The sequence below is a fragment of the Chroicocephalus ridibundus genome, chromosome 3, assembly GCF_963924245.1.
Source record: "Chroicocephalus ridibundus chromosome 3, bChrRid1.1, whole genome shotgun sequence".
In the NCBI taxonomy this organism is placed as follows: Eukaryota; Metazoa; Chordata; class Aves; order Charadriiformes; family Laridae; genus Chroicocephalus; species Chroicocephalus ridibundus.
This window is the reverse complement of record NC_086286.1, coordinates 44,537,132-44,558,136: the sequence shown is the minus strand read 5'-3', so window position 1 is coordinate 44,558,136 and position 21,005 is coordinate 44,537,132. Positions and strand designations below refer to the sequence as shown.

General features: G+C 37.1%; 1 protein-coding gene across 2 annotated transcripts in view; it reads left to right on the top strand.

Annotated features, from left to right (window-relative positions):
* Window positions 1-21,005, top strand: part of FMN2 (formin 2) — a 162,452-nt gene that overhangs the window by 12,227 nt on the left and 129,220 nt on the right. For both annotated transcript variants that reach the window (XM_063328952.1, XM_063328951.1), the window contains exon 2: window positions 7,278-7,444. In XM_063328952.1, coding sequence (XP_063185022.1) covers window positions 7,278-7,444 — 167 coding nt within the window. The remainder of the gene's footprint in view (window positions 1-7,277; window positions 7,445-21,005) is intronic.

Sequence of the window (21,005 nt, the reverse complement as noted above, 5' to 3'; positions counted from 1 at the left end):
ATTTTTTCTTTTTCTTGTGAAACCATGTTGTATATGTAGGCCTCTTGCTTGGTGTTTTTTCCATGTTTTATGTAACCAGGCTGTGAGAAAACTGTCATGTGGTTTTAGGAAAGTATCTGTCAATGAAAATTCAATCCCTTTTAAAAAAAACCCAAACAAACAAAAAAACCACCTCAGCCAAAACAACCTCACAGGATGAGAGATCTGGAACAGTTTCTCAATCTAAATCAGTGGAGGATTAGAAACTCTGCAGTGAAAAAGAACAATAAATGAAGTCTCTAATCCTGGAATATTGGGCATAATCTCCCAGGTCAGGCTTCAGGCAAGCAAGACGCTAAATTCATTTGTTATTTTTTTAGTGCAAATGTATGCTTAATATGCATTTATGCAGGACTTGGGCTTCTTATTTGAAGAGAAGATGAGATGACTAGAGTACTGATTTCCAGTTCTGTTTCATTTCTGAGGTTCCACGTGCACTTTTGAAAACCTCTTCTTTCTCAGCAGTCACATGTTACGTATTATATTTAGGCTGACTGGTACAGATTAGCTGAAAAACTTGAAACGCTTATGAAATGAAAGGAAATATTAAAGAAATGTAATACTTTTGATCCTTGAAATATTAATTTTAGATGTGGAATAGTAGTTAGTGCTTTGTATATTTGAGAACTAGGAAAGTATATTAAACAGTAGGAAGGTGGAAATGAAATGTGGTTGATTTGCCCCTAGGAAATTGTTTGACAAGCTTTTGCTGTGTAGTTTGGGGAAATACAATGAATGAATAAAACTTGTAAAATATTTAAGAAATGACATGTAGTTGCAGTTACTAGCTCATTTACAGGTAAGCATATATGGAAGTCTTTGCAGTATTTCTGTCTCTCGGATATGTTTGTTCTCTTCCGACATTTTGGGGAATGTTTGGTGCTGCACAGTTCAGGTGTTTTGCCAGATGATTTAGGCGTGATTCAGCTGTGACCTTGATGGTAGTATATGTAGAAAAGGAGACAAGAAAAAAAAAATGGAAGGAAGGAATGCTTTAGGGATATATGTGGCAGCAGATATCTGAACTATGATATTTCTTAACTTTTGAATGCTGTAGAAATCAGCTTTTCTTTTTATCCATTTTCTGCTCTTTATTTTTTTTAAATTTATATTACTGTGTTCAGAATTGTAATCCTTTATGGATTGAAAAAATGTAATAAGACTACAATTGCCTCTTTATATTTTGCAAGACTAACAGAAAACATATTCTAAATGGAAGTACATCACTTTGTCCATCTCAGTCCTTTTCCTTTTTTTCCTGTCCTAACGCCCAAAAATAGAGCATTGCCTATAGTACTTTTGGCTTCAAAGCTTATGAAATCTCTTTGCTGTGTGAGCATTTATAATCTCACTGAAGTTGGGGGGGAAGGAAGAGTAAACTGGGGAAAAGAGGGCAAGCTGATTTCAGTTTTTGAAAATGTAAGCAGTACGTGCATGAGTCACTGTTAACCCTTGACGTGACTCGGCGCAGGCTGTTCAGGACTGGTATTACACTGAATCCGTTCACTCTGCATTGGGGAAAATGAAAACTGAAAGTCTGTCTCCAGTCTGTATAGGGTAAGATGTGCAGATGCAGCTTCTGTACTAATGGTGGAAGTGTGGTGTAGTGCTCTGACTGTTAGAATTGCGGGAGATGGGCAGAAGGGGGAGCTTTTGGAGTATAACTCGTTTGAATCATTAGTCTCAACTTGTGCTCCCTGACAGCTGTGCCCCTGGGCTTTTGCAGATGCAGTGTAAGGAGGATAGGAGGCACATCTTTAAAGATAAATGTGAGTTTATAATAGCATGATCATCAGCGAAACAATATTGCGAGCTCTGCTGTAGTGCAGGGCCTCACTGCATGCACATGTGGCTTTTTAGTATGAGCGTGAATACTGTAGTTTTCTCCTCTTTCTCTCTTCCATTTGTCCCTCTCCCTCCCCTCAATAATTAAGCAAATCCAAAGCCAACAACAACATGCTGATGGTATTGCTAGCTCGTAAAGATTTTATTGCTCTCCTTATTGCTCCTTGAAAGGTTGGTCTTATAAGCAGATTGGACAGAAAAAGAGCTATAATGTGAATTCGTTGAGTTGGGATTTCCCTGTATTTCTCTGTGGACAGTACTGAACATGCTTTCATCGTTCAATAATTCCATAGGCAAACATGCATTTTGGAAGAGCATAGATCCTTATTTTTAGTGTCTGCTTGAGGACAAAAAAAGGTTGCCCTGGAATAGAAGGTAACTGTAATAGAAAGGCCCAATGTGCTTCCTTCTAAAATAGGCAACCTCTCCCATCAAAAGTGACTCATAGTCCAGGTCATGACAGATAAGGTAGTTCTGACTACCAGTACTGATGGCCAAGGTCTGTAGCAGTTGGGGCCATATGGAAGGAGGCATAATACATACACACAGACACCTCTCCAGGCTAAGGAGAGTGGGATTATTATATTAAATTATTATATGTATATTTTATATATATAATAATATTTTGCAAAACTTCATTATTATATTAAATAGCATTTGTAGAATGACTTTTGAGGTAGGCTTCCTTTCCTTGCATTTGAGTAAATATGGTTGCAGTAAGTCTAAAATTGAAACCGGTCATTGAAGAATACAATTACCTGCATTTTTCAAAAAGGGAGACAGTATGAATGGAAAACGTACAGGGACTTGTGAATTGTAATTCTGCAGTGAACAGCTTACATGTTCAACAGTTTTTGCCAGAGGTCGTTTTGATGAACAAAGTTACTAAGGTCTTGATCATATTAATAGGATGAAGACCTGTAATGTCATACAGGAGATCATAAGATCATAGTGCTTCATCTTAATGAGGATGGGAGGAAGCAGCAGATGACATGGAGGTGGGGACACGGAATTTGGAAGCTGAGCAGACCTAGGCTGAGCTATGACAGCCGAAGTATCACAAAATATCCATAGAAGACCAGAGTACCTGATACTTCCAAACTTAATTTCATGTTCCCATTCTTTTAGTTAATTAATTGTTTAATTCTTTGTGAAAAAAGAAAAGTCTTTTTATCCCTTACTGGGATTTAATAAGTCATTCTAAGTTCCTAAAAAATAACTTATGAATTTATAGTCGCCTTATTTGCTGCAGGGTTTTGGCAAGATCCTCAGAATACTGATTTGATCTAAGGCTGAAATGTAACTGTGGTTCTTCTCTAAATCAAAACTTGATATGCCTCCCATCCCCCACCAAACCAATACTTAGGGGAAAAGTAAGAATAAGTTCCAGGAACTTTATGACCTGGGATTTCTGGGAAGAAAAGTTGTTTAAAATATAAAAATGAGAACTTTTTTAACCTTTTAGGCAAAAAAAAAAAAGCTGAAAAATCTTCATTTTTTACTATTTTCATGGCATGTAAAGATAAACAAGAGAAATTGCTTATTTTGCATTTCAATCCCTGTAACAGAAACCAGTTAATGATTATGAAATCATTATTCATTTAATTATTCCAGGTCACTTGCAACCATCTTCACCTATTGAGAACAGTTTCAGGTATTTACCTCATATTCATAACTTACATGAGGTGATTAATGATGTCTGAGGACATCATTGCTGGATTTTATTATAAACCAAAGATGAAAAATTGTAGCTCAAAATCTTGCAGTTGAAGTTGACTGGAATTCAGCCTATGCATTAAATATGGCTGTGATTTTGGCTTTGCTGTTTGAGATAGAAGAGATTGAGGGATTAATATTGTACAGTCAATTTCAAGCATATAGACACAAAGTCATTTTAATATGAATTAATTCCAGGCATCTGTAGTGCAGATAGATGGGGTGGTGGCAAAACATTTCTGGTTCGAAACAAAAGTAGGTAAAAGCCTGCGGAGGCCATAAAGAGGTATTTTGCTATACCTAAACAAAAATATAACCTTCATCTTGCCCTGAATCAAAATCATAAATGTGCAGGGTTTACCTCCTCACTCCTCTTTAAGGAAAATATGTACTGTCCTTTTTATAGCTTTGGCTATTTTTTATGTTTGATGAGGGGTGGGTGGTTCTGACACTTGTAATGATGATTCAATTTGATGATAAGCCCTAGCTGGTTAGGTACACAACTCGAATGGCCTAACAGTCTGTTCTAAATATCTTGCCCAGTAAGTGCTTTAAACATATAACCCATATATTGTTGGTACAGAGATTTTTTTCACAGCTGTTCGCAGTGAAGCTATTTCTGTATGCGTTGAAAATTCAACTTTTTTCAGCTTGCATTTGGTAAAATGTGTTAAATGAACTGGAAAAATATATTTCTGTAATTCAAATTTCTGTGTCTTTTCCTCAGGTCGCCATAGCAATTGTAAGGAACAGGCAAGCTGTGTTAGAGCCCAGCTTTATCCAAACATTATTACCTTTGTGTTGAGAACCTTTATTTTTTTGACTCAATGTATATTTGATGGGAAGGACTGATTAGTTGTTGTAAAGTTAGTTTGAATTAAATGATTGATTCTTTTAGGTCAAAGTACTAGCTGATATCATTAAATAATTTTTACTACCCTATTTATTCCAAGACTGATAATACACTGGAGAGAATGCTTCAGGCCCAGATGGGCAAAATAAAGTAATGCAGAGTACAGTAAGAGAAATTAAGTTCATTAATGACTTTTTTACACATATTCTATATTGTCTGAATGCTAAAGTAGGTTTAGGCAGTAGTTAATAATCACTAAGCAACGACAGTTAATAGGTAGTTAATAACCACTATACAAATTAAACTGCAACTGAATGGCAGCTAAGATTCTGAACAAAGTATTTGATCTTTAGCAAGACTCTTAAGTGCTACAAAAATTAGCAAATGAATCGGTGGATTAAGGAAAAAAGAAAAGCCTCATTTCCTGTTTTTTCACTTACAGGTATTAGTCCTGTTAATTAGGTTAAAGCAAAAAAGGGGGGGAGGAGGGGCTATTTTGCTTCTGGATGTCTAGGAGAAGACTAGACATGAAGAAGACAACGTGACAAGATGATTTAAATGTTGAACCATCCAGACAAAAAAAAAATTAGATATATCAAGTCTGACATTCAAAAATCATGGATAACATTTGAATATTTAATATAGCATGAAGGAGTAGTTTTCTTGCATAGTCCTATTTTTGTGTGTGTGTGTGTTCAGAGTGCTCTTTCTCTGATGTATTTTCTTATTATTTTTCTTCTGTGCATTTTAGATAAATGTAAAGTATTGACATCCTCATCACTTGCAGTCTCCCATTTAACGAGACAGATTTCCATGTTGTTGAACTTTACTCAGTGATATAAGGCGATACTATGGTCATATGATGTCCTTTCCCCAGAAATGCTAGCAGAAATGCTACGTATTGGTACTCTGGTGCCAGTGTGATGCCAGTCTTGTGGTCTTATTTTTTTCTAAAACTTGCTTATATAGCTTAACTTCAATATTTATAGCGAGGAGAATTCATTTATTACAGTAAGAGGGTAGTAACTAGGGTTTTTAGTGGTCTTTTACAGCACCACTAAGCATTGACAACTACAATCCCAAAGAAAAATTACTAAAATCACAAAAATGTCTGTCAGCACATAGCTCCCTATTTGTGCGTTGCTTCCGTGGTTTCATACTATTGCCTTTCGTCATGTAGGAGATAGCTGTACGTTGCTGCAACCATGGGTACATTGTTAAAAATCACAGTCAGTAAGAAAGCCTGTCTTCAATTAATTAATGACTTTGAAGTTTTAACAACTGAACTGTATCCTTAGCTAAATAGAGGGATATGTTGAATAAGCAATTATGTTATCATCACTGTGTAGGTGGTGAAACCAAGGAACAGAGGCAAACTAATCAGCAAACATAACAAAACTTGTGTATCTTACAAGTTTATCTTCTGGCTTATCCCCTTCAATGTACTGTGTTGTGTCTAACCAGAGGCTAGGAAACTTGGCCTAATAATTCAGAATTATCAGATCTTTAGATGTGGAGTGGAAAATCTTAGAAATAACTTCTAACATTTTAATGTATTTTTTTATTTTAGGCTCTATTGCTATGTGAAGTTAAATAATACAGAAACTTTGGGTGAAATGTCACTTAGAATATCCTTTTTAAATTGCATCCAGATGTTTAAAAAAAAAATATCTTTTTAGTATATTCAGAAAGCCTGGGAAAATTTACATTTTGAATAAAAACCAACATTCAAACAGAAGTCTTACATATGTATGTAAAAAACAAGTATTATTATTATTGGTTTTATTATTATTACTACTTTAAATTACACTAAAATGTTTTCTCAATGCACTAGGTGTTCTGGAAAATACCTTTGTCTTCCAGTGAGTAGATGAAAAAAACCAGACTGTAGAAACTGATTTAGGTACAAATTGTATTTACAGCTAGTTCATACTAAAACATGAAATTAACTTATTACTCCGTCTGCATTTTCTCTTCCAGTAGATCTTTTTCATATCTTTATTTATATCCTGTAAATCTGAACTTTGGCATCTTTTGAAATTTTAGAGCTTAATCAAGCAATTTAGTATTCCTACGATGTAGACGTTTCTACAGCCTGCGTAGATACCTATTTTTTGTAGTCTCTTTCTGGCTAACTGCACACAACACAAAGGTCTTTCAAACCACTAGCATTGTCTCTTGTAATATACTTTATAACATATGCCCTCCTTTCATGCTCTGGTGAGATAACAAAGAAAACACTTTGATCGTGAAATCTGGCCCTGTAATAGGAGTAAGTCTCTCTTCTCACTCTTCAAAAGTTTTACTTCTCTGAATTGCTGCTTGTGGCACTGCATTTTAGTTTGGAGCACTCTGCTGCTCTGGAGCTGTATTAAATACAATTTTAAACAGAATAGTTATCAGGGTGGGATTGGTTTTTTTTTTGGTTATTCTTCTTTTATTGAGAGTTTCTTTAAAGAAATAGAGCACAATTTCTTAAAGACTATGATCATTTTATGATTCAAAAAACAAGGGCTTATTCCAAGAGTTGGGAGACTTGATTCTATAATAACTTCGTGTGACACCCTTGGAAAAAGTTACTTCATTTCTTGGTAATATCTCAGTTTTCTCATCAGGACAATTGTATAATATAAATAGATGGGAAATTGATGCTACAGTTGCATCTCATGGGTTTTTTTTTCCCCTACTCTTCTCAAGAATTCTTTTTTAATTTCTTATTTATACTTCTGGAAGTAGAGATTTTCAATAGATGATGTAATGCCTTAATCTTTGTGTCCCGTAGATAGCTACAAATTCTAATCGATCTGTGTCATCACCTTGGCAGGACGAACTCTGCTGGAAAAGCTCTTCAGCCAGCAGGAAAATGCACCACAAGAAGAAGCAGAAAAACTATGTTCTCGCATTATTGCAATGGGTCTTTTGCTTCCATTCACTGACTGCTTCAGAGAACCATGTAATCAGAGTGCCCAGCAAAGCACACCCACTTTTGATGTAAGTACTGAAAAAGTTATCTTTTGTCTGTTTCATTAAGCAGGACATGATTTATCAATGGCTTATCAGTCCTGACAGAGTTCAGTTAGTCCTTTTAATGAAAATTGCCTTTATAAGACTGGCCAGCTATTTTTTCTGAGCTCAGGTGTGTACACTTTTATATCTAAGTAAGTCTAAGTTTTAAAAGGTGTGATTTCTTAACTTTTTAATTCATGTCTTAGTCTGCTATACTGTTCTTTATATGTTGTTTTCATGAAGTCTTTTTCTTTGAATAAAAGCATTCTATAGGACGAGCAACATTTCAGTCCAATAGCTGCTTCACTAAAAATATAAATTAAAGGAACAACAGAAAATAATATGTCACAAAACTTTACAGAACCCAAATGGGATGTCTATGCTAGATAATTTTTTGCCCCTGAAAAGACTTTTGATACAAAATAGTGCAAGAGTCCATGCAAATTTGTTGGCATTCCGGCTACCGTTTTATCTGCACCTTTGGGCTATCTGACCAGAGTGCTGTTATTGGTGGTGTTTGCATGCTGTTACAAAACTGAGGTATAGACATCACCTAATGTACTTCTCCTTCCTTTTGGACAATGAATTCAACATTAGGTTGTCTTTCTGTTGTGTGATACTGTACAACCCATGAAATTTGACAGTGAACTAATTTTTATGATCATTGCCATTAAATTTTATCTTTGACACTTCTTTGTACTGGTTTATGTGACTGAAGGTAATCAGGGTTTTTCTCTTCTCTAACTGACTTCAAAATAATGTACAAATATTAACTAATCTGCTTAATACCTTACTGGTATAGTTAATATCATCCCTGTTCTACACATTAAGCTGAAGCTTGGTTGGCAATACTCAAAAAATGATTGGCATAGATATGAGAGGATATGAGTCTTTTTAACTCTTTAGATCTTTCTCATCTTCCCTGAAGAACAGTTAGTTTAACACAACTGGTGAAGGGAAAATAGGTAGAATAAATTTGTCTGATGAATTCTTAAAACAAACAAGCTTTCCTAGATAACCGAGCTTATCTATAAAATCATGGTCCTCTAACAATAATTAACTTTTATGTTTGTTTGGTTTTTTTTTTTTAAAAAACCCCAATGTTTAAAACATTTTCTAACTGCTTTTTGAGATTAATTGAAAAATGGAGTGTGACTGTAAAACTGAGGTTATTCCGACATCTTAAAATCACACACCATCTGAAAGAGTTTATGGTTAATATACTCAATAAAGTTACTGGAAAAGATGTGTTTATTTTTCAGGTTGTTTAAAACAGTCTGGCAATGTTTTCAGTTCTGCTTTTACCATATATTCAGCTAATCTCTTCTTTAGAGTATTGAATACAATGTTCTTTTTAAAAAAATTTGTGCTCGCTTATAAAGAGATTTTATCAAATTAAAAGTTTGGAATGAAGCAAAAGAGGCTCTTTTGTTAACTGGTATACCATGCTTTCTCTGAGTAAGAGAATTACTCTAGTTATCTTTCACTGACAGCATCCAACAGGATGGACTTTTTAAAAAGAAGCAGTAGCCTAGCCTAGTGCCATGTGAACAGTGTGTCAAAGTCAGCAATTTAAGATGTTGCTGGTTTAGCAGCAATCTTAATTTGAATTGGACTACCAGTAAGCCACAAATGCTCCGTTACTATTTTTCTATGTAAGTCCCCTAAATAGATCGTGCTCCTGTAAAACAATGCCAGAAATGGTGTGAAGCACTGTGTATATGTATGCAACTAGTAGCGCGTCCTACTTCAAAGGAGCGTATATCTGTCTTGAACACTAGGATCTCAACAACTGAATTTCACATGGCACATAGTTGAGAGCTGCTGCTATTGAATTTGGGAATATGTTTCTGCTTCAGGGCTCGGTGATCACAGTACAGGAACATCTACCTGTTTATTCATTTACATGCCCTACAAGGGTGAAAATGTTTAGAACTTGCAGTATACGTTCTAATGGCTAAGAACTTAAAAATTTGGCTTCTCCTTAGCTGATTTTGCTTTTTAGAGTGAGTGAATGAAATATCTTACAGAAAATAAATGCTAATAGTTCTGTAAGGAAATGAAACAAGTAACAATTGAAAGCATGAAAAACTTATGTCGATGCTGTATATTACTTAAAAAAGGACAGGTAAGATCTGTGACTCCTGTCCCCTCTTGCATCTCTCTCCATGTTTGTACTTTGCTTTTTCCTTATTTTGTTTTTCTTTTTTGTTTGTTTGCTTTTAATTCATTACAGCAGTATTTAATGTTGATCCAACCATTGATTTCAAAGACAGGAATTAGACTAGCCTTAAGTAATACTTAAATTTCACCCATCTAGAATTAGGAGATACATCATCTTTCACCGTATTCCAAAATTGGGAGCGCAGCCAGTCCCCTATTCTTCCTTCATCTCTGAGTTCATCAGATGTGCCTCCAGTTCCAACCTGGATTGCCTCCAGTTTGGCTGGTGTCCTTTTCACTCAGCTGAAACTGCCATCAACAAAGCTCCTGTAACCCTGTCCTGGTCCCAGGCAGGTTTGTCTGCCACCTCGTTGTCCTTCCTCCCTGCTACATGAAGCTCTGGTGCTTGCTTGTTTCTTAATGTTACTTACTTGGCTGTTTTGATTTTTCTCTTAGTCTGGTTCTTATAAAGTCTCTTAGGTCACTCCTTTAGCATGTTTTTTTGCAGAATTGCCAACTTTTTTTCCACTTAAATCCTTCCTTGAATCCCTGCTTTTCTCCTTTTGTGACTGATTCCATGTATTTCTGAGCTTTAACTTAACATTTTTTCAGGCTGAATAAAATCCATGATTCCCCTTTTGCTTAAGTGTGGTCCCACAGACTTTGTTTTTTGAAGATGTTAGGTTACAGTTTATGAAAATAATTCAGTAAGTTTTGTTCACTCTCTGATCTATTGCTCATGGCTTGAGATGAATATAAACAGATTATTTAAAAGTCCTATTCTCTCACTCTGATCTCCTTTTCTGGATGTCCTCCAGTGAATCTAATTTAACATAGCTAATGCTGAACTCTCTGCTGTCTTCAAATGTTTGCAATTGCACACACACTCTGATTATATTCTTGTCTTCTTTATTACTCATGCCCGGTGGTCACTTCTAGTTCTCCCTGTCTTATAACTGTGTATCCAAATCTTGCGTCTCTTAGTAACACAAAAGATATCTGCTTTTTTCTTTCTTCCAAGATATTCCAGGCTTGATGTGGGTCTCTGCCTCACCCCATTAAATAATTGTACACAAAGTCATTTGCTGTTCTCATTCTATACTATTTCTTGCTCTTCCACGCTCTCTGTCTGCAATTAGGCAATGCATTAAGAATACAGACAAATTTCACAGCTCATGGTTTCTTGGGCTAGTATTGTAATGGCTGCTGGGAGCCAGTTTAAATTAAATTCTTAGCACTCGTATTTCTGGTGTAGGTTACACTTCGTGGACATGATGCTTACTCCTTTGTTAGTATATGGCAAACATGAAGGACCAAAAAAATATCCAATGAAAGCATAAATCTTCAGAGAACTAGCAGCTGTCATCACAAGTATCCTGAAGATGGTGTCCAGTTTTCAGAGGCTTATAACTTGGTCAGATTTTTGACAAATTTTAATAATGATTGGAAACGGCATGCTCCTGAAGTATCTCTGACCTTTTTGTCAAATTTCAAATCATAGACCAAAGGATAGAAACTTAAAAACTGTTTTAAGAATTTAGGAGAAAATTTTCATGTTCTATCTTGGCCCGTTTTATCAGTTATTTCTTTCGAAACAGATTGTGGCAGATGCCCAGAATAAAAGATTAGTCTGAAAAATTAAAGTTGAACAAAGCTTTAAAAGTAACAGAAATAGACAGAGTTGGGTTTTTTAAGATGTTTTCTGTTGAGAAGCAATGGAAGCTTTTGCTATAGCTCTTCCTACCTACTCATCTAATAACATAAAGAGTATCTTAAAGAGCAAGTAAATGTACAATGGCAGATTCTCTGTCTAAAAATATGATGCCCTTTTTGCTAGTTTCCTGTCTCCTGGAGAGGCTGCTAGTTATTGCCTCATGGATGTCATGACTTCTTACTTGTGAGGCTATCTTTACAGCCTTTCATTCTTCTGCTAGTATTTTATAAAAGAAAAAAAAGAGGGTTTAAAAATGATTTTAAAAAAAAATTGGCCAAGGAAGTAAATGCACAATTTATAGAAAGATAGATTTTTAACAGTTGTGTTCAAGAAAGTTTCTAAAGTTTCAGATTAAAATAAAATATCCTCTGACTGAATGATATGTAAGAAACTAATGCTTTGTGAAAAACTCTGTCAGTCCCAAATGATTGTCTCATGTTATTAAATATGTAGTGTTAATAAATAATTGTATTTCTGTAGTGCAGGTATAGTCCTAAGCTTTTTAGTGTGTTACCTCAATATATTATCCTATTAGAGTAAAATAAACAGAAGGCCGAGCTGGCTAAACAGTGCATCTTTGGCAAGTATGTAACCACAGGCAAGTTTTGCAACTACTTGTTGGAGGATCACAATTTTCAACAAGTAGAGATCTCATCATCTGCTTAGCTCCTCTATTAATGATGTATCACAGGAACTAGGAGATAGCTGTCTTTGGAGAGCCATCAGTAGTGTGTGTAAATTATACACACTTGCATTATAATTTAAACTGTTCATACACCAGTAGAACAAGCTGGCATTTTCCTATTAATGCAAGGCAACTTTATTTAGCTTCACTGGGCTATTAAGAAATACTGACTGTACGTAGTGTTTGCATTTTATCCAGTAGTTGCATTTACTAAACATTGTCAATGTCTATTCCCTGATTATGACTTCCTCTTTAGGATTTTCCAGTTTGTAATGTGCAGTCTTGAGTGATGGGTGTTTTTTTTCCTTTCATAGCAGATTTCTGCTTTTTTTCTGATAAGCTTTCCAAGTAGTTTTGTGTATTGTTTCTGAACATTACATTGAAAACACATTCTCAGTGAAAACTTGTGATAGAGGCTTTCTATTATCATTTTGCAAGTGGTTTTGAGAAGAAAACTGAGCATACCTTTGTATCCATACTATACTCCTTGTTTGGGGAACTTAATCTCTACTGCATACTGAAGGGTCCAACAACTACTTTTTTAATGTGTCACTAACCAGCAATATGTTCTTCCATATGTGTCTGAACTGCATGCTAAGCTTTCATCTTTATTTCTGGTGTCATTTTGATTGGACTAGCTCTCTTTACGTCTTTTTTCAGTGCTTTTACTGAATGCTTGAGTACTGCTGTTAATACCTTCTTGATTTATAAATTATTTCAGCGTATTCTATAATGAAAGAGCTAAGCGGACATCTTCTGGAGGGTGTCTTTCTTTACTGTGTTATGATGTGATTTTATACACAGGCATGTCTGACAGTTTGGAATAGGGACTGCCTGATGTGTGATTTGTAGTTCTGATGTCTGACTAGATTGTCATCCATTTACGAAGTAACACTTCCACAAGGAAGCAGAGCGCCAGACAGCATAAATGGAAAATGCTATAAAAATGGCTGTTTTCCTGTTATCTCCTGGACACCTGTGGTGATGCAAATGCATTTTAAGGAAATGAAGACACTGCTTGCTTTCTGATGAGTAGTAGCAGATGGTGGGACTCTGCAGGTCAGCTGGAAAAGGAGTTAGTGACACGAAGACTTTGCTTAATTTTAACTTATTTGCACTGTTTATGCCAGTCTGAAAATTAGTAGTTAAACAGATTGCAGACAGACTCCTTTCTCAGAAATCAGAGAGCCAAAATACCAGTGATCAGTTTCCAAAGAGCAGCTTTCCCAAGACTTTACTTCAGCTAGGAGAACTTCTGTTCCAGCAGCAGCACGAAGCTGGCAACAATGCAGCATTTCTTCAAGAAGATTTTCAATGCTCAGGAATAAAATGTGTAAGACTGAATGTATGCCCATCTTATGAAATTTGTCATGGCGGTATATTGGGGGTCAGTAGCAAATGAGACTTTAAAAGTTAACAGGGGAAAATTATGGACTAGAGCAGAGAAAACAGATTGTTCATCTGCTGTCTTAATCTTTGTTTGTCATGTAGGTTGCCATGGCAGTTGAGTTTGGCTAAATCAAAGCCCTCATGTCTCCTCTTCCTTTTCCGTTGCCTAGTCATACTTTGTGACACTTTATCTTTTGTGGTGAGCAGCTCTGCATATTCCTGAGAGTAGTAAAATGGAAACAATTGGATGATCACTGGGCTGAAGTATTCCTATTATGCTGTTTCCTTGCTTCCTTTTAAAAATTATTTTAGTTGCATATTTATTTTGTAGTTGTTACATCTGGCTCTGCAGTCTTCTAGCCTTCTCTCTTTCTTTTTTCTTTTTCTTTTTCTTTCTCCTTTCCGATTACTTGTGGTGATGCTGCTGTATACATGTTCAACTGAGATATTTTATATGTAGGATATTGCTAGGTTTTCATGCTTCTTTTTGTAGAGAACGTTGCTTACCTGCTTGATATTCTGAAGTACTGCTTCAAGAGGCACATACTGGGTATTAAGTTTATACCACCTGTTTAAAATTTTCAGAATCATTGTGCACAAAGTGAAGGCAGTGGTCACCCTGTAACCTGAAGAGATCTTTTATTTTGTGACTTTCTGTACACTTTCATCGCCTTCTGTTCTCTTTTTTAAGAATGGCAGTCATAACACAATGTCTTTTTTTCTAGTTTGGAATTGAGAATACAGTGAGAGTTGAATTTGTATGTATTGCATGTCTCTGTGTTTTCAAGAGGAAGATTTTACAGCAGTAATGATCACCTTTTCAAATGGAATAGAGGTGAAAGGAATTTTCTAATTAAATAGATTTCTTTGGAAACTTTGAATTCTTCAGAATCCAAACTTATTGCAGGCCAGTGTCAGTGGAAACAACTCCTGATGGAGAACCTTCTTGCCTTGGCTTAGAATTTCTGTAGAGAGTGAATGAGAAGGGATGCAGTGTCAGGTGGTCTTAGTAACAGCTGATAACCTAGTGGTCCTGGGATGTGGTCTACCAAGTGGGAGTTCAAGTTAGATGTATAAAGAGGCTAGATCTTGAGGTTCTTCTGTTTCATAAAAGGCTAGCCACTGTTTCCTCTTCCAAGGAAAGTTTGTTGTAAGCTCACTGTTTTAACTTAGTAGGCTATATTAAAAGTAGGAGTTAGTGGGGAATGAAAAGACAAAGAAAATAACTCTGGAACTGAATGAGAATAGATGTGGAAATCTGAAATTTAGTTTCCTGGTTTCCTTTCCCCATGGGCTATTGGCTCTGTTGGCCTCTGATATCCCCAGAATACAGTGTTGAATCCTGAGCAGTTTGATGTGATCAAGCAAGTTTGTTCTGTTTTGTTGAGGAAGTGGAAGTAATTTCATAGGAAATAAATGTTTCATGTTTTTTTGACACTTGTGTTTTTAAAGGAATCATTGAGGCATATCAGTCTTCTGAAAAGAAAAAAATCACTTCAGTAAAATGCTCATGCATCAAATTTAGTTCATGAGGATAAAGGGCTGCTTCAGCCATATATTACAGTATTATGACTAACTTGCTGGTTTTCAGCCTTGAAAGGCATCTGTGCTCACTAGTACAGCCAAAGGTAGTACAAGCTGAGAGCCACATTTAATCACTGCTCTGGTTCTGCCAGTTTGTTACTGAACCTCTCCTCAAAAAGTAAACCACTTTCCCCATTCTTGATAGTATTGATTTCTTTATTTTAAAAGCTGCTTAAAATAAAGCAGTCTCCTGCTGATGAGAGCATTTTGAGGTAGTCTGGCTCTAATTTCTTGAACTAAAAGCTTGCATGTCCAATTAACTATTTATATGCATTTATATGCAGTGGCAACATGCAGTTGGCTTTCTTTCACTTTAGAGGTGTATACTTAGTATATGAAAATGATTAAACTTCCTGAATGGAAAAAAAAAATTCCTTCCATGCACTTGAGACAGTGACAAGCAGTCAAACATGGAACAAGCTCTTTTGACCCCTTAGCCTGGAAAACACCTCCCGAGTCATGGAGTCTGGCCCCTACTTATCCCAAATACCATAAAATGTAATTCCTCTATAAGTTTATCTAGTTTCATGTTAAATGCGGTTATACTTTCTCCTCTCCCCACTCCTCCAGATCTTCTCATTGGAAGGCTATCCATGTCCAGACCAATTTGATGAGTAGGAACCTTCTTGTAACTACCCCTCTGTGATTACTCCTGGCCCATTGCTACCTGTCTGCAGACACGTCAACCCTTCTGTCGTCTTCTCTTCAGGATAACTTTGAATGTTTGGGGTTCTAGTGAAAAATTGTTCAAGTTTACAATTGGATAAGGCCTGATAAGGATAAGGCAAGATAAGGCCTGATTCCATCATGACTTAACACAGGAGTCATCAGGGAAGTGAGTACCACTTCACTCTAGTGTAAGAAAGTTTAGAGGTACTGCTAATCATAGAATGGTTAGAGTTGGAGGGGACCTTAAAGATCATCTAGTTCCAAATCCCCTGCCATGGGCAGGGACACCCTCCACTAGACCACGTTGGTCAAAGCCCCATCCAGCCTGTCCTTGAGCACCTCCAGGGATGGGGCATCCACACCTTCTCTGGGGAACCTGTTCCAGTGTCTCACCACCCACTTCTTCCTGATATCCAATCTAAATCTACCCTCTTCCAGTCCTTTACCCCTCATCCTATCACTACATGCCCTTGTAAAACATCCTTCTCCAGCTTTCTTGTAGGCCCCCTTTAGGTACTCAAAGGCTGCTATAAGGTGTCCCCAGAGTCTTCTCTTCTCCAGGCTGAACAATCCTAACTCTCTCAGCCTCTCTTCATAGGAGAGGTGCCCCAGCCTCCTTATCATCTTTGTGGTCCTCGTCTGAACCCGCTCCAACAGGTCCATGCCCTTCTTATGTTAGGGGCCCCAGAGCTGGATGCAGTATTCCAGGTGGAGTCCCATGAGAGCGGAGTAGAGGGAGAGAGTCACCTCCCTTGACCTGCTGGCCATATTTCTTTTGATGCAGCCCAGGATGCAGTTGGCTTTCTGGGCTCTGGGCAGACATTGCTGGCTCATGTTGACCTTCTCATCTGCCAGCACCCCCAAGTCCTTCTCCTCAGGGCTGCTCTCAGTCCATTCTCCCAGCCTGTATTTGTGCATGGGATTGCCCCAACCCACGTGCAGGACCTTGCACTTGGTCTTGTTGAACCTCATGAGGTTTGCACAGGCCCATCTCTCAAGCCTGTCCAGGTCCCTCTGGATGGCATCCCTTCCCTCCAGCATGTTGATTGCTGCGCACATCTTGGTGTCACCAGCAAATTTGCTGAGGGTGCACTCAATCCCACTGTCCATGTCACCAACAAAGGTGTTAAACAGCACTATCCCAGTACTGACCCCTGAGGAATGCCACTCATCACTGCTTGCCACTTGGACATGTAGCAGTTGACCACAACTTTTTGGGTGCAACTGTCCAGCCAGTTCCTTATCCACTGAGTGGTCAGTCGGTCAAATACATGTCTCTCCAATTTTGAGACAAGGATGTTGTGCGGGGCAGTGTCAAATGCTTTGCACGCAAGTCCAGGTAGATGATGTCAGTTGGTCTTCTGTTATCCACCAACACTGTAATCCTGCCGTAGAAGGCCACCAAATTTGTCAGGCACGATTTGCCCTTAATGAAGCCATGTTGGCTGACACTGATCACCTTATATTCCATATGCCTTAGCAGAGTTTCTAGGAGGGATCTGCTCCATGATCTTGCTGGACACAGAGGTGAGACTGACTGGCCTGTAGTTCCCTGGGTCTTCCTTTTTTTCCCTTTTTAAAAATGGGTGTTGTGTTTCCCCTTTTCCAGTCAGTGGGAACTTCACCAGACTGCCACAGCTTCTCAAGTATGATGTATAGTGGCTTGGCAACTTCCTCTGCCAGTTCCCTCAGGACCCGCGGATGAATCTCATCAGGTCCCATGGACTTGTGCACCTACAGGTTTCTCAGCACTTATGTGCTTCCCCCATCTGCTGCTGTGCTGAGCTAGAGAGCAGAGGCTACTCCTGATAGTAGTGTGCTTCTGCAGTGCCTCACCTTTCCCATCTCAGCACATGTGATCTGACTGTGTGTGGTTTGTTTGGGTTTTTTTTCCTTGAAAACTGTCAAAATACTTCTTGTTGGATTTTTTCCTAATTGCTAATTCATGCTTTTGCAACCAGTTTGGACAGATGTGTATACATTTACTAGTGTTTCAACTCCATCTCTTGTACTTCTTCTAAGTATTTCTCACAATGGCTATCTTTGTCCTTTGAACTGAAAGCAGATAAACCGTCAATTAAAAACCGAAGTGGCGTTGAACAGAAGGCCATATTAACTGCATATTTCCAGATGCAATACAGTTGCCAAGAGCATAGGTTCAAGGTTGCACATTGTATTCCTACAGTGTGGGATATACTAACTAATCTCTAATTCAGTCTGTGGCCCAGGGAAAAAACCTGTTCTCCCTGTGTGAAAAATGTGTGACCCCTTTTCTGAAAGCTCAGTTCACCAGTATGCCTTCTGATGCTGGCTGCAGGTCTAGCTCATGGCCCTAGTTCTGCATCCACCAGCCTCTTTCTATATGGCATTTGCTAGGGGTCCTTGATTTCGGTAGCTTACAGCATTAGCTTCCATCCTTAAAGACTAGGAGGAAAGCCTATCTTTAGCTTAAGCAGTGAAGGAACATAATTAATATTTAAAATATTGTGTACCTGAAATGTAACACTGTGGTACTTGAGAATGAAAATTTGATACAAAAAGCCATTCTTTATGTCTACTGAGAGCTGGCTGGGAAGAGAGAGAGTTAAACTACAGACCTGATTCTCTGTGACTCTATTCTAAACACTAGCATCTATAAGTGGTAAAATGTGTATTGATTAGGTACCATCAGATCCTGCAGGCACTTTGCCTCGCCCATGTGCGAATGCTCTGCAGTTTTAGGAAGCAGTGGAAAGTGCTGTGTAAGGATGTGTGGAAATGAGAACTCTTCTTGACATCATGTTTAGTGCACTGGACTCAGACAGCTTTAAGCTTTCAATGTCCACCGCGAAATAAGTCTGAATAAATAAGACTGGGATCATCCCTTACAAGGATATATATGTGTAATTTTTTCCCAAAAAAGAAGTGCTTTAACTAAATAGTGGATTCTGAGCAAGATGAAGTGGAAATTCTAGATGTATTCAAAGCTTGATCACGGTAAGAGTATTCACTGGCTGTACTTAAAATGATATCTAGTAAAAATTGTCTCTGAAATGAAAAGATTAAAGGAGAATAAACTGAAACTCTAGGTTTGGCGATTCTTGTATTACAATTAATGATAAAAGCAAATCTGGATTTTTTTAATTATTATTCTGTTTCTTTTGCTTGAATAGTACTTTAACACCATAGAATTGGCTGCATATATTTTTCTTCAAAATGTTCTAATAATTACAAAAATTAAAGGCATGATCAGATTTGGAAAAGGAGAAATGAGATGGGTTAGTGGATTAACTGATGAGGAGCTAAAGAGAAAACATAAAAAGGATTAGATTTTGGACAGTATCTTGAGTGAGTAGGTATTAGGGCATACAAATGATTCATCTCTTCTGAAGGGCACAAAAGTGGGCAGGGTTAATCTTTTCCCATTTTAAGTGTAGTTTATGGACTATCAACTTGAAGTCCAGACCTCGAGACTACTTTTCTGTCATAAGAGGTTTTCATATTTTAAATTATAAGTTTGCAAGTAATTTGAAGGTAACTGCTGTTAAATACTTTGTTTGTGTGTTGAATGCAGATACGTTTTGATTGTAGTGCATGTCCCTACAAGGCATTTTTGCAAGTTTATATTTACCTCTGTAAATTTCTATTACAAGATGAGTCTATTCCATCATACTTCTCTATGTTGAATTGTGAATGAAAAGAATCCCAAAACAAAAAACAACACAAACCAAAAAATACTGTCTTTCATAGTCACAAACAAATCCCCCATGTTGGGTTAGGAGTCAGTTATGGAGTTGTGTGATGTCTTAATTTATAACTGTTCATAGTTTATATGCTGTAAACGCTATCAGTAAGAACATAGGTACTTCATATTTTATTACCCTCATAATGTATCCCATCTGTACAATAATTCTGAGACATACCATGGTTCTTCTACTACATCTTAATTCATGTAGACCAATCATTCTTCAAAAATTTGTTGTTAAATGATTGGACTGTATCTTTCAAGAACAGGCATGGTGAAATACCATGTCCAGGAACAGTTTAACTGTTTGTCTTCCTCATTCATGCTATGTCAGTATTATCTATAGTCTGTTGTCCTCTGGTTTATTGCCCTATAACCCTGCATGTAATCCCACTGAAAGTCGACTGTCCTAACCCAGCTAAATGTTAGTAAAACTTGTTCTTCCCTGTGTTCCCTGGACTGTGTAAGGTGGTAGAGTGGACAAAAAAATTTGGTTCTGGTTTGCCTCGATTACTTTTTTGAATCTTATTTTCCTCTGTGTTCTTGAGATTTGGATAGTGCAGAAACAAGACAAATAGCAAAGTCCAGCGCCTTTTCTTTTTCTTTACGCAGTACGTACAGTACTGGGTATTAGGCAGAAACCCAAAAGTACATATTCTCTAAAAAGCTGGAACTAGACAAAGGGAAAATTGCTAAGTTACTGAAAGAACTGCATTAATTAAACCTGTTTGGATGTTCAAATGCAGTAGCATAGTAATGGGAAAAGGATAGACTTTCCAAGGAACATAGAGTTCAGGGCTATGTGAAGAACCTGATGTGATTTTGTATTAAGCTTTTTATCCGTTTATTTTTATATTTATCTAAGATGTGTGTATGTGGCTGGATTTTTGCCGTATTTTTCATGCTGGAAAAATGAGCTTCCCTTGACCCTGACTGTATAAGGCACCCTCTCTAATTCAAAACTCTTTGCTTTATAACCAGCATTTGTCTTTTCTAAGTAAGTTGCTCTCAACAGAATATTATCACTCTTACCACAACTTATTTTTAGGCAAGTAGAACTCAGTCACACAGAGTAGTGATTATCCCAAAAACCAGTGTTAAATTATTTTGTTCTTTCCCCTGCAGGTCTCTTCAATGTTTAGTATCTGTAAGTTTTAATCTAAAAATTAAAGAAGCATCAGGAGAAATATCTATTGCCAACACTTTACTCAGGCAATAGCATGAATGAAGTTTAATGAACATGATCCTTGGAAGAAGATATTACTGTGTGATATGATTGTATTTTCATCCTGTGACCTGATAATTTTTTTTTGGCAGTTTTGTACTGCAGTATTTGCATATTTCCAAATCACTTACTAGGAAACTCACACAGTTGCTGTGATTGATCTCTATGAAGTTTACAGTATTATAAATATTTGATCACAAGGTGTGCATGTTGATGAATACTGGGAGTCACAAGAACAGTTACTTGAATCGTGGTCAGCTAAAATCTTTCTGTTGGCTTAAAGCGTAAGTTTGCCCTAGTTGTCATCAGACAGTCTGGATGTCTCCTACTTTTAATAAGTGAATCAAGCTCAAAGCTATTGAGTAATAAGGATATAATCTGATTTGAGCTCAG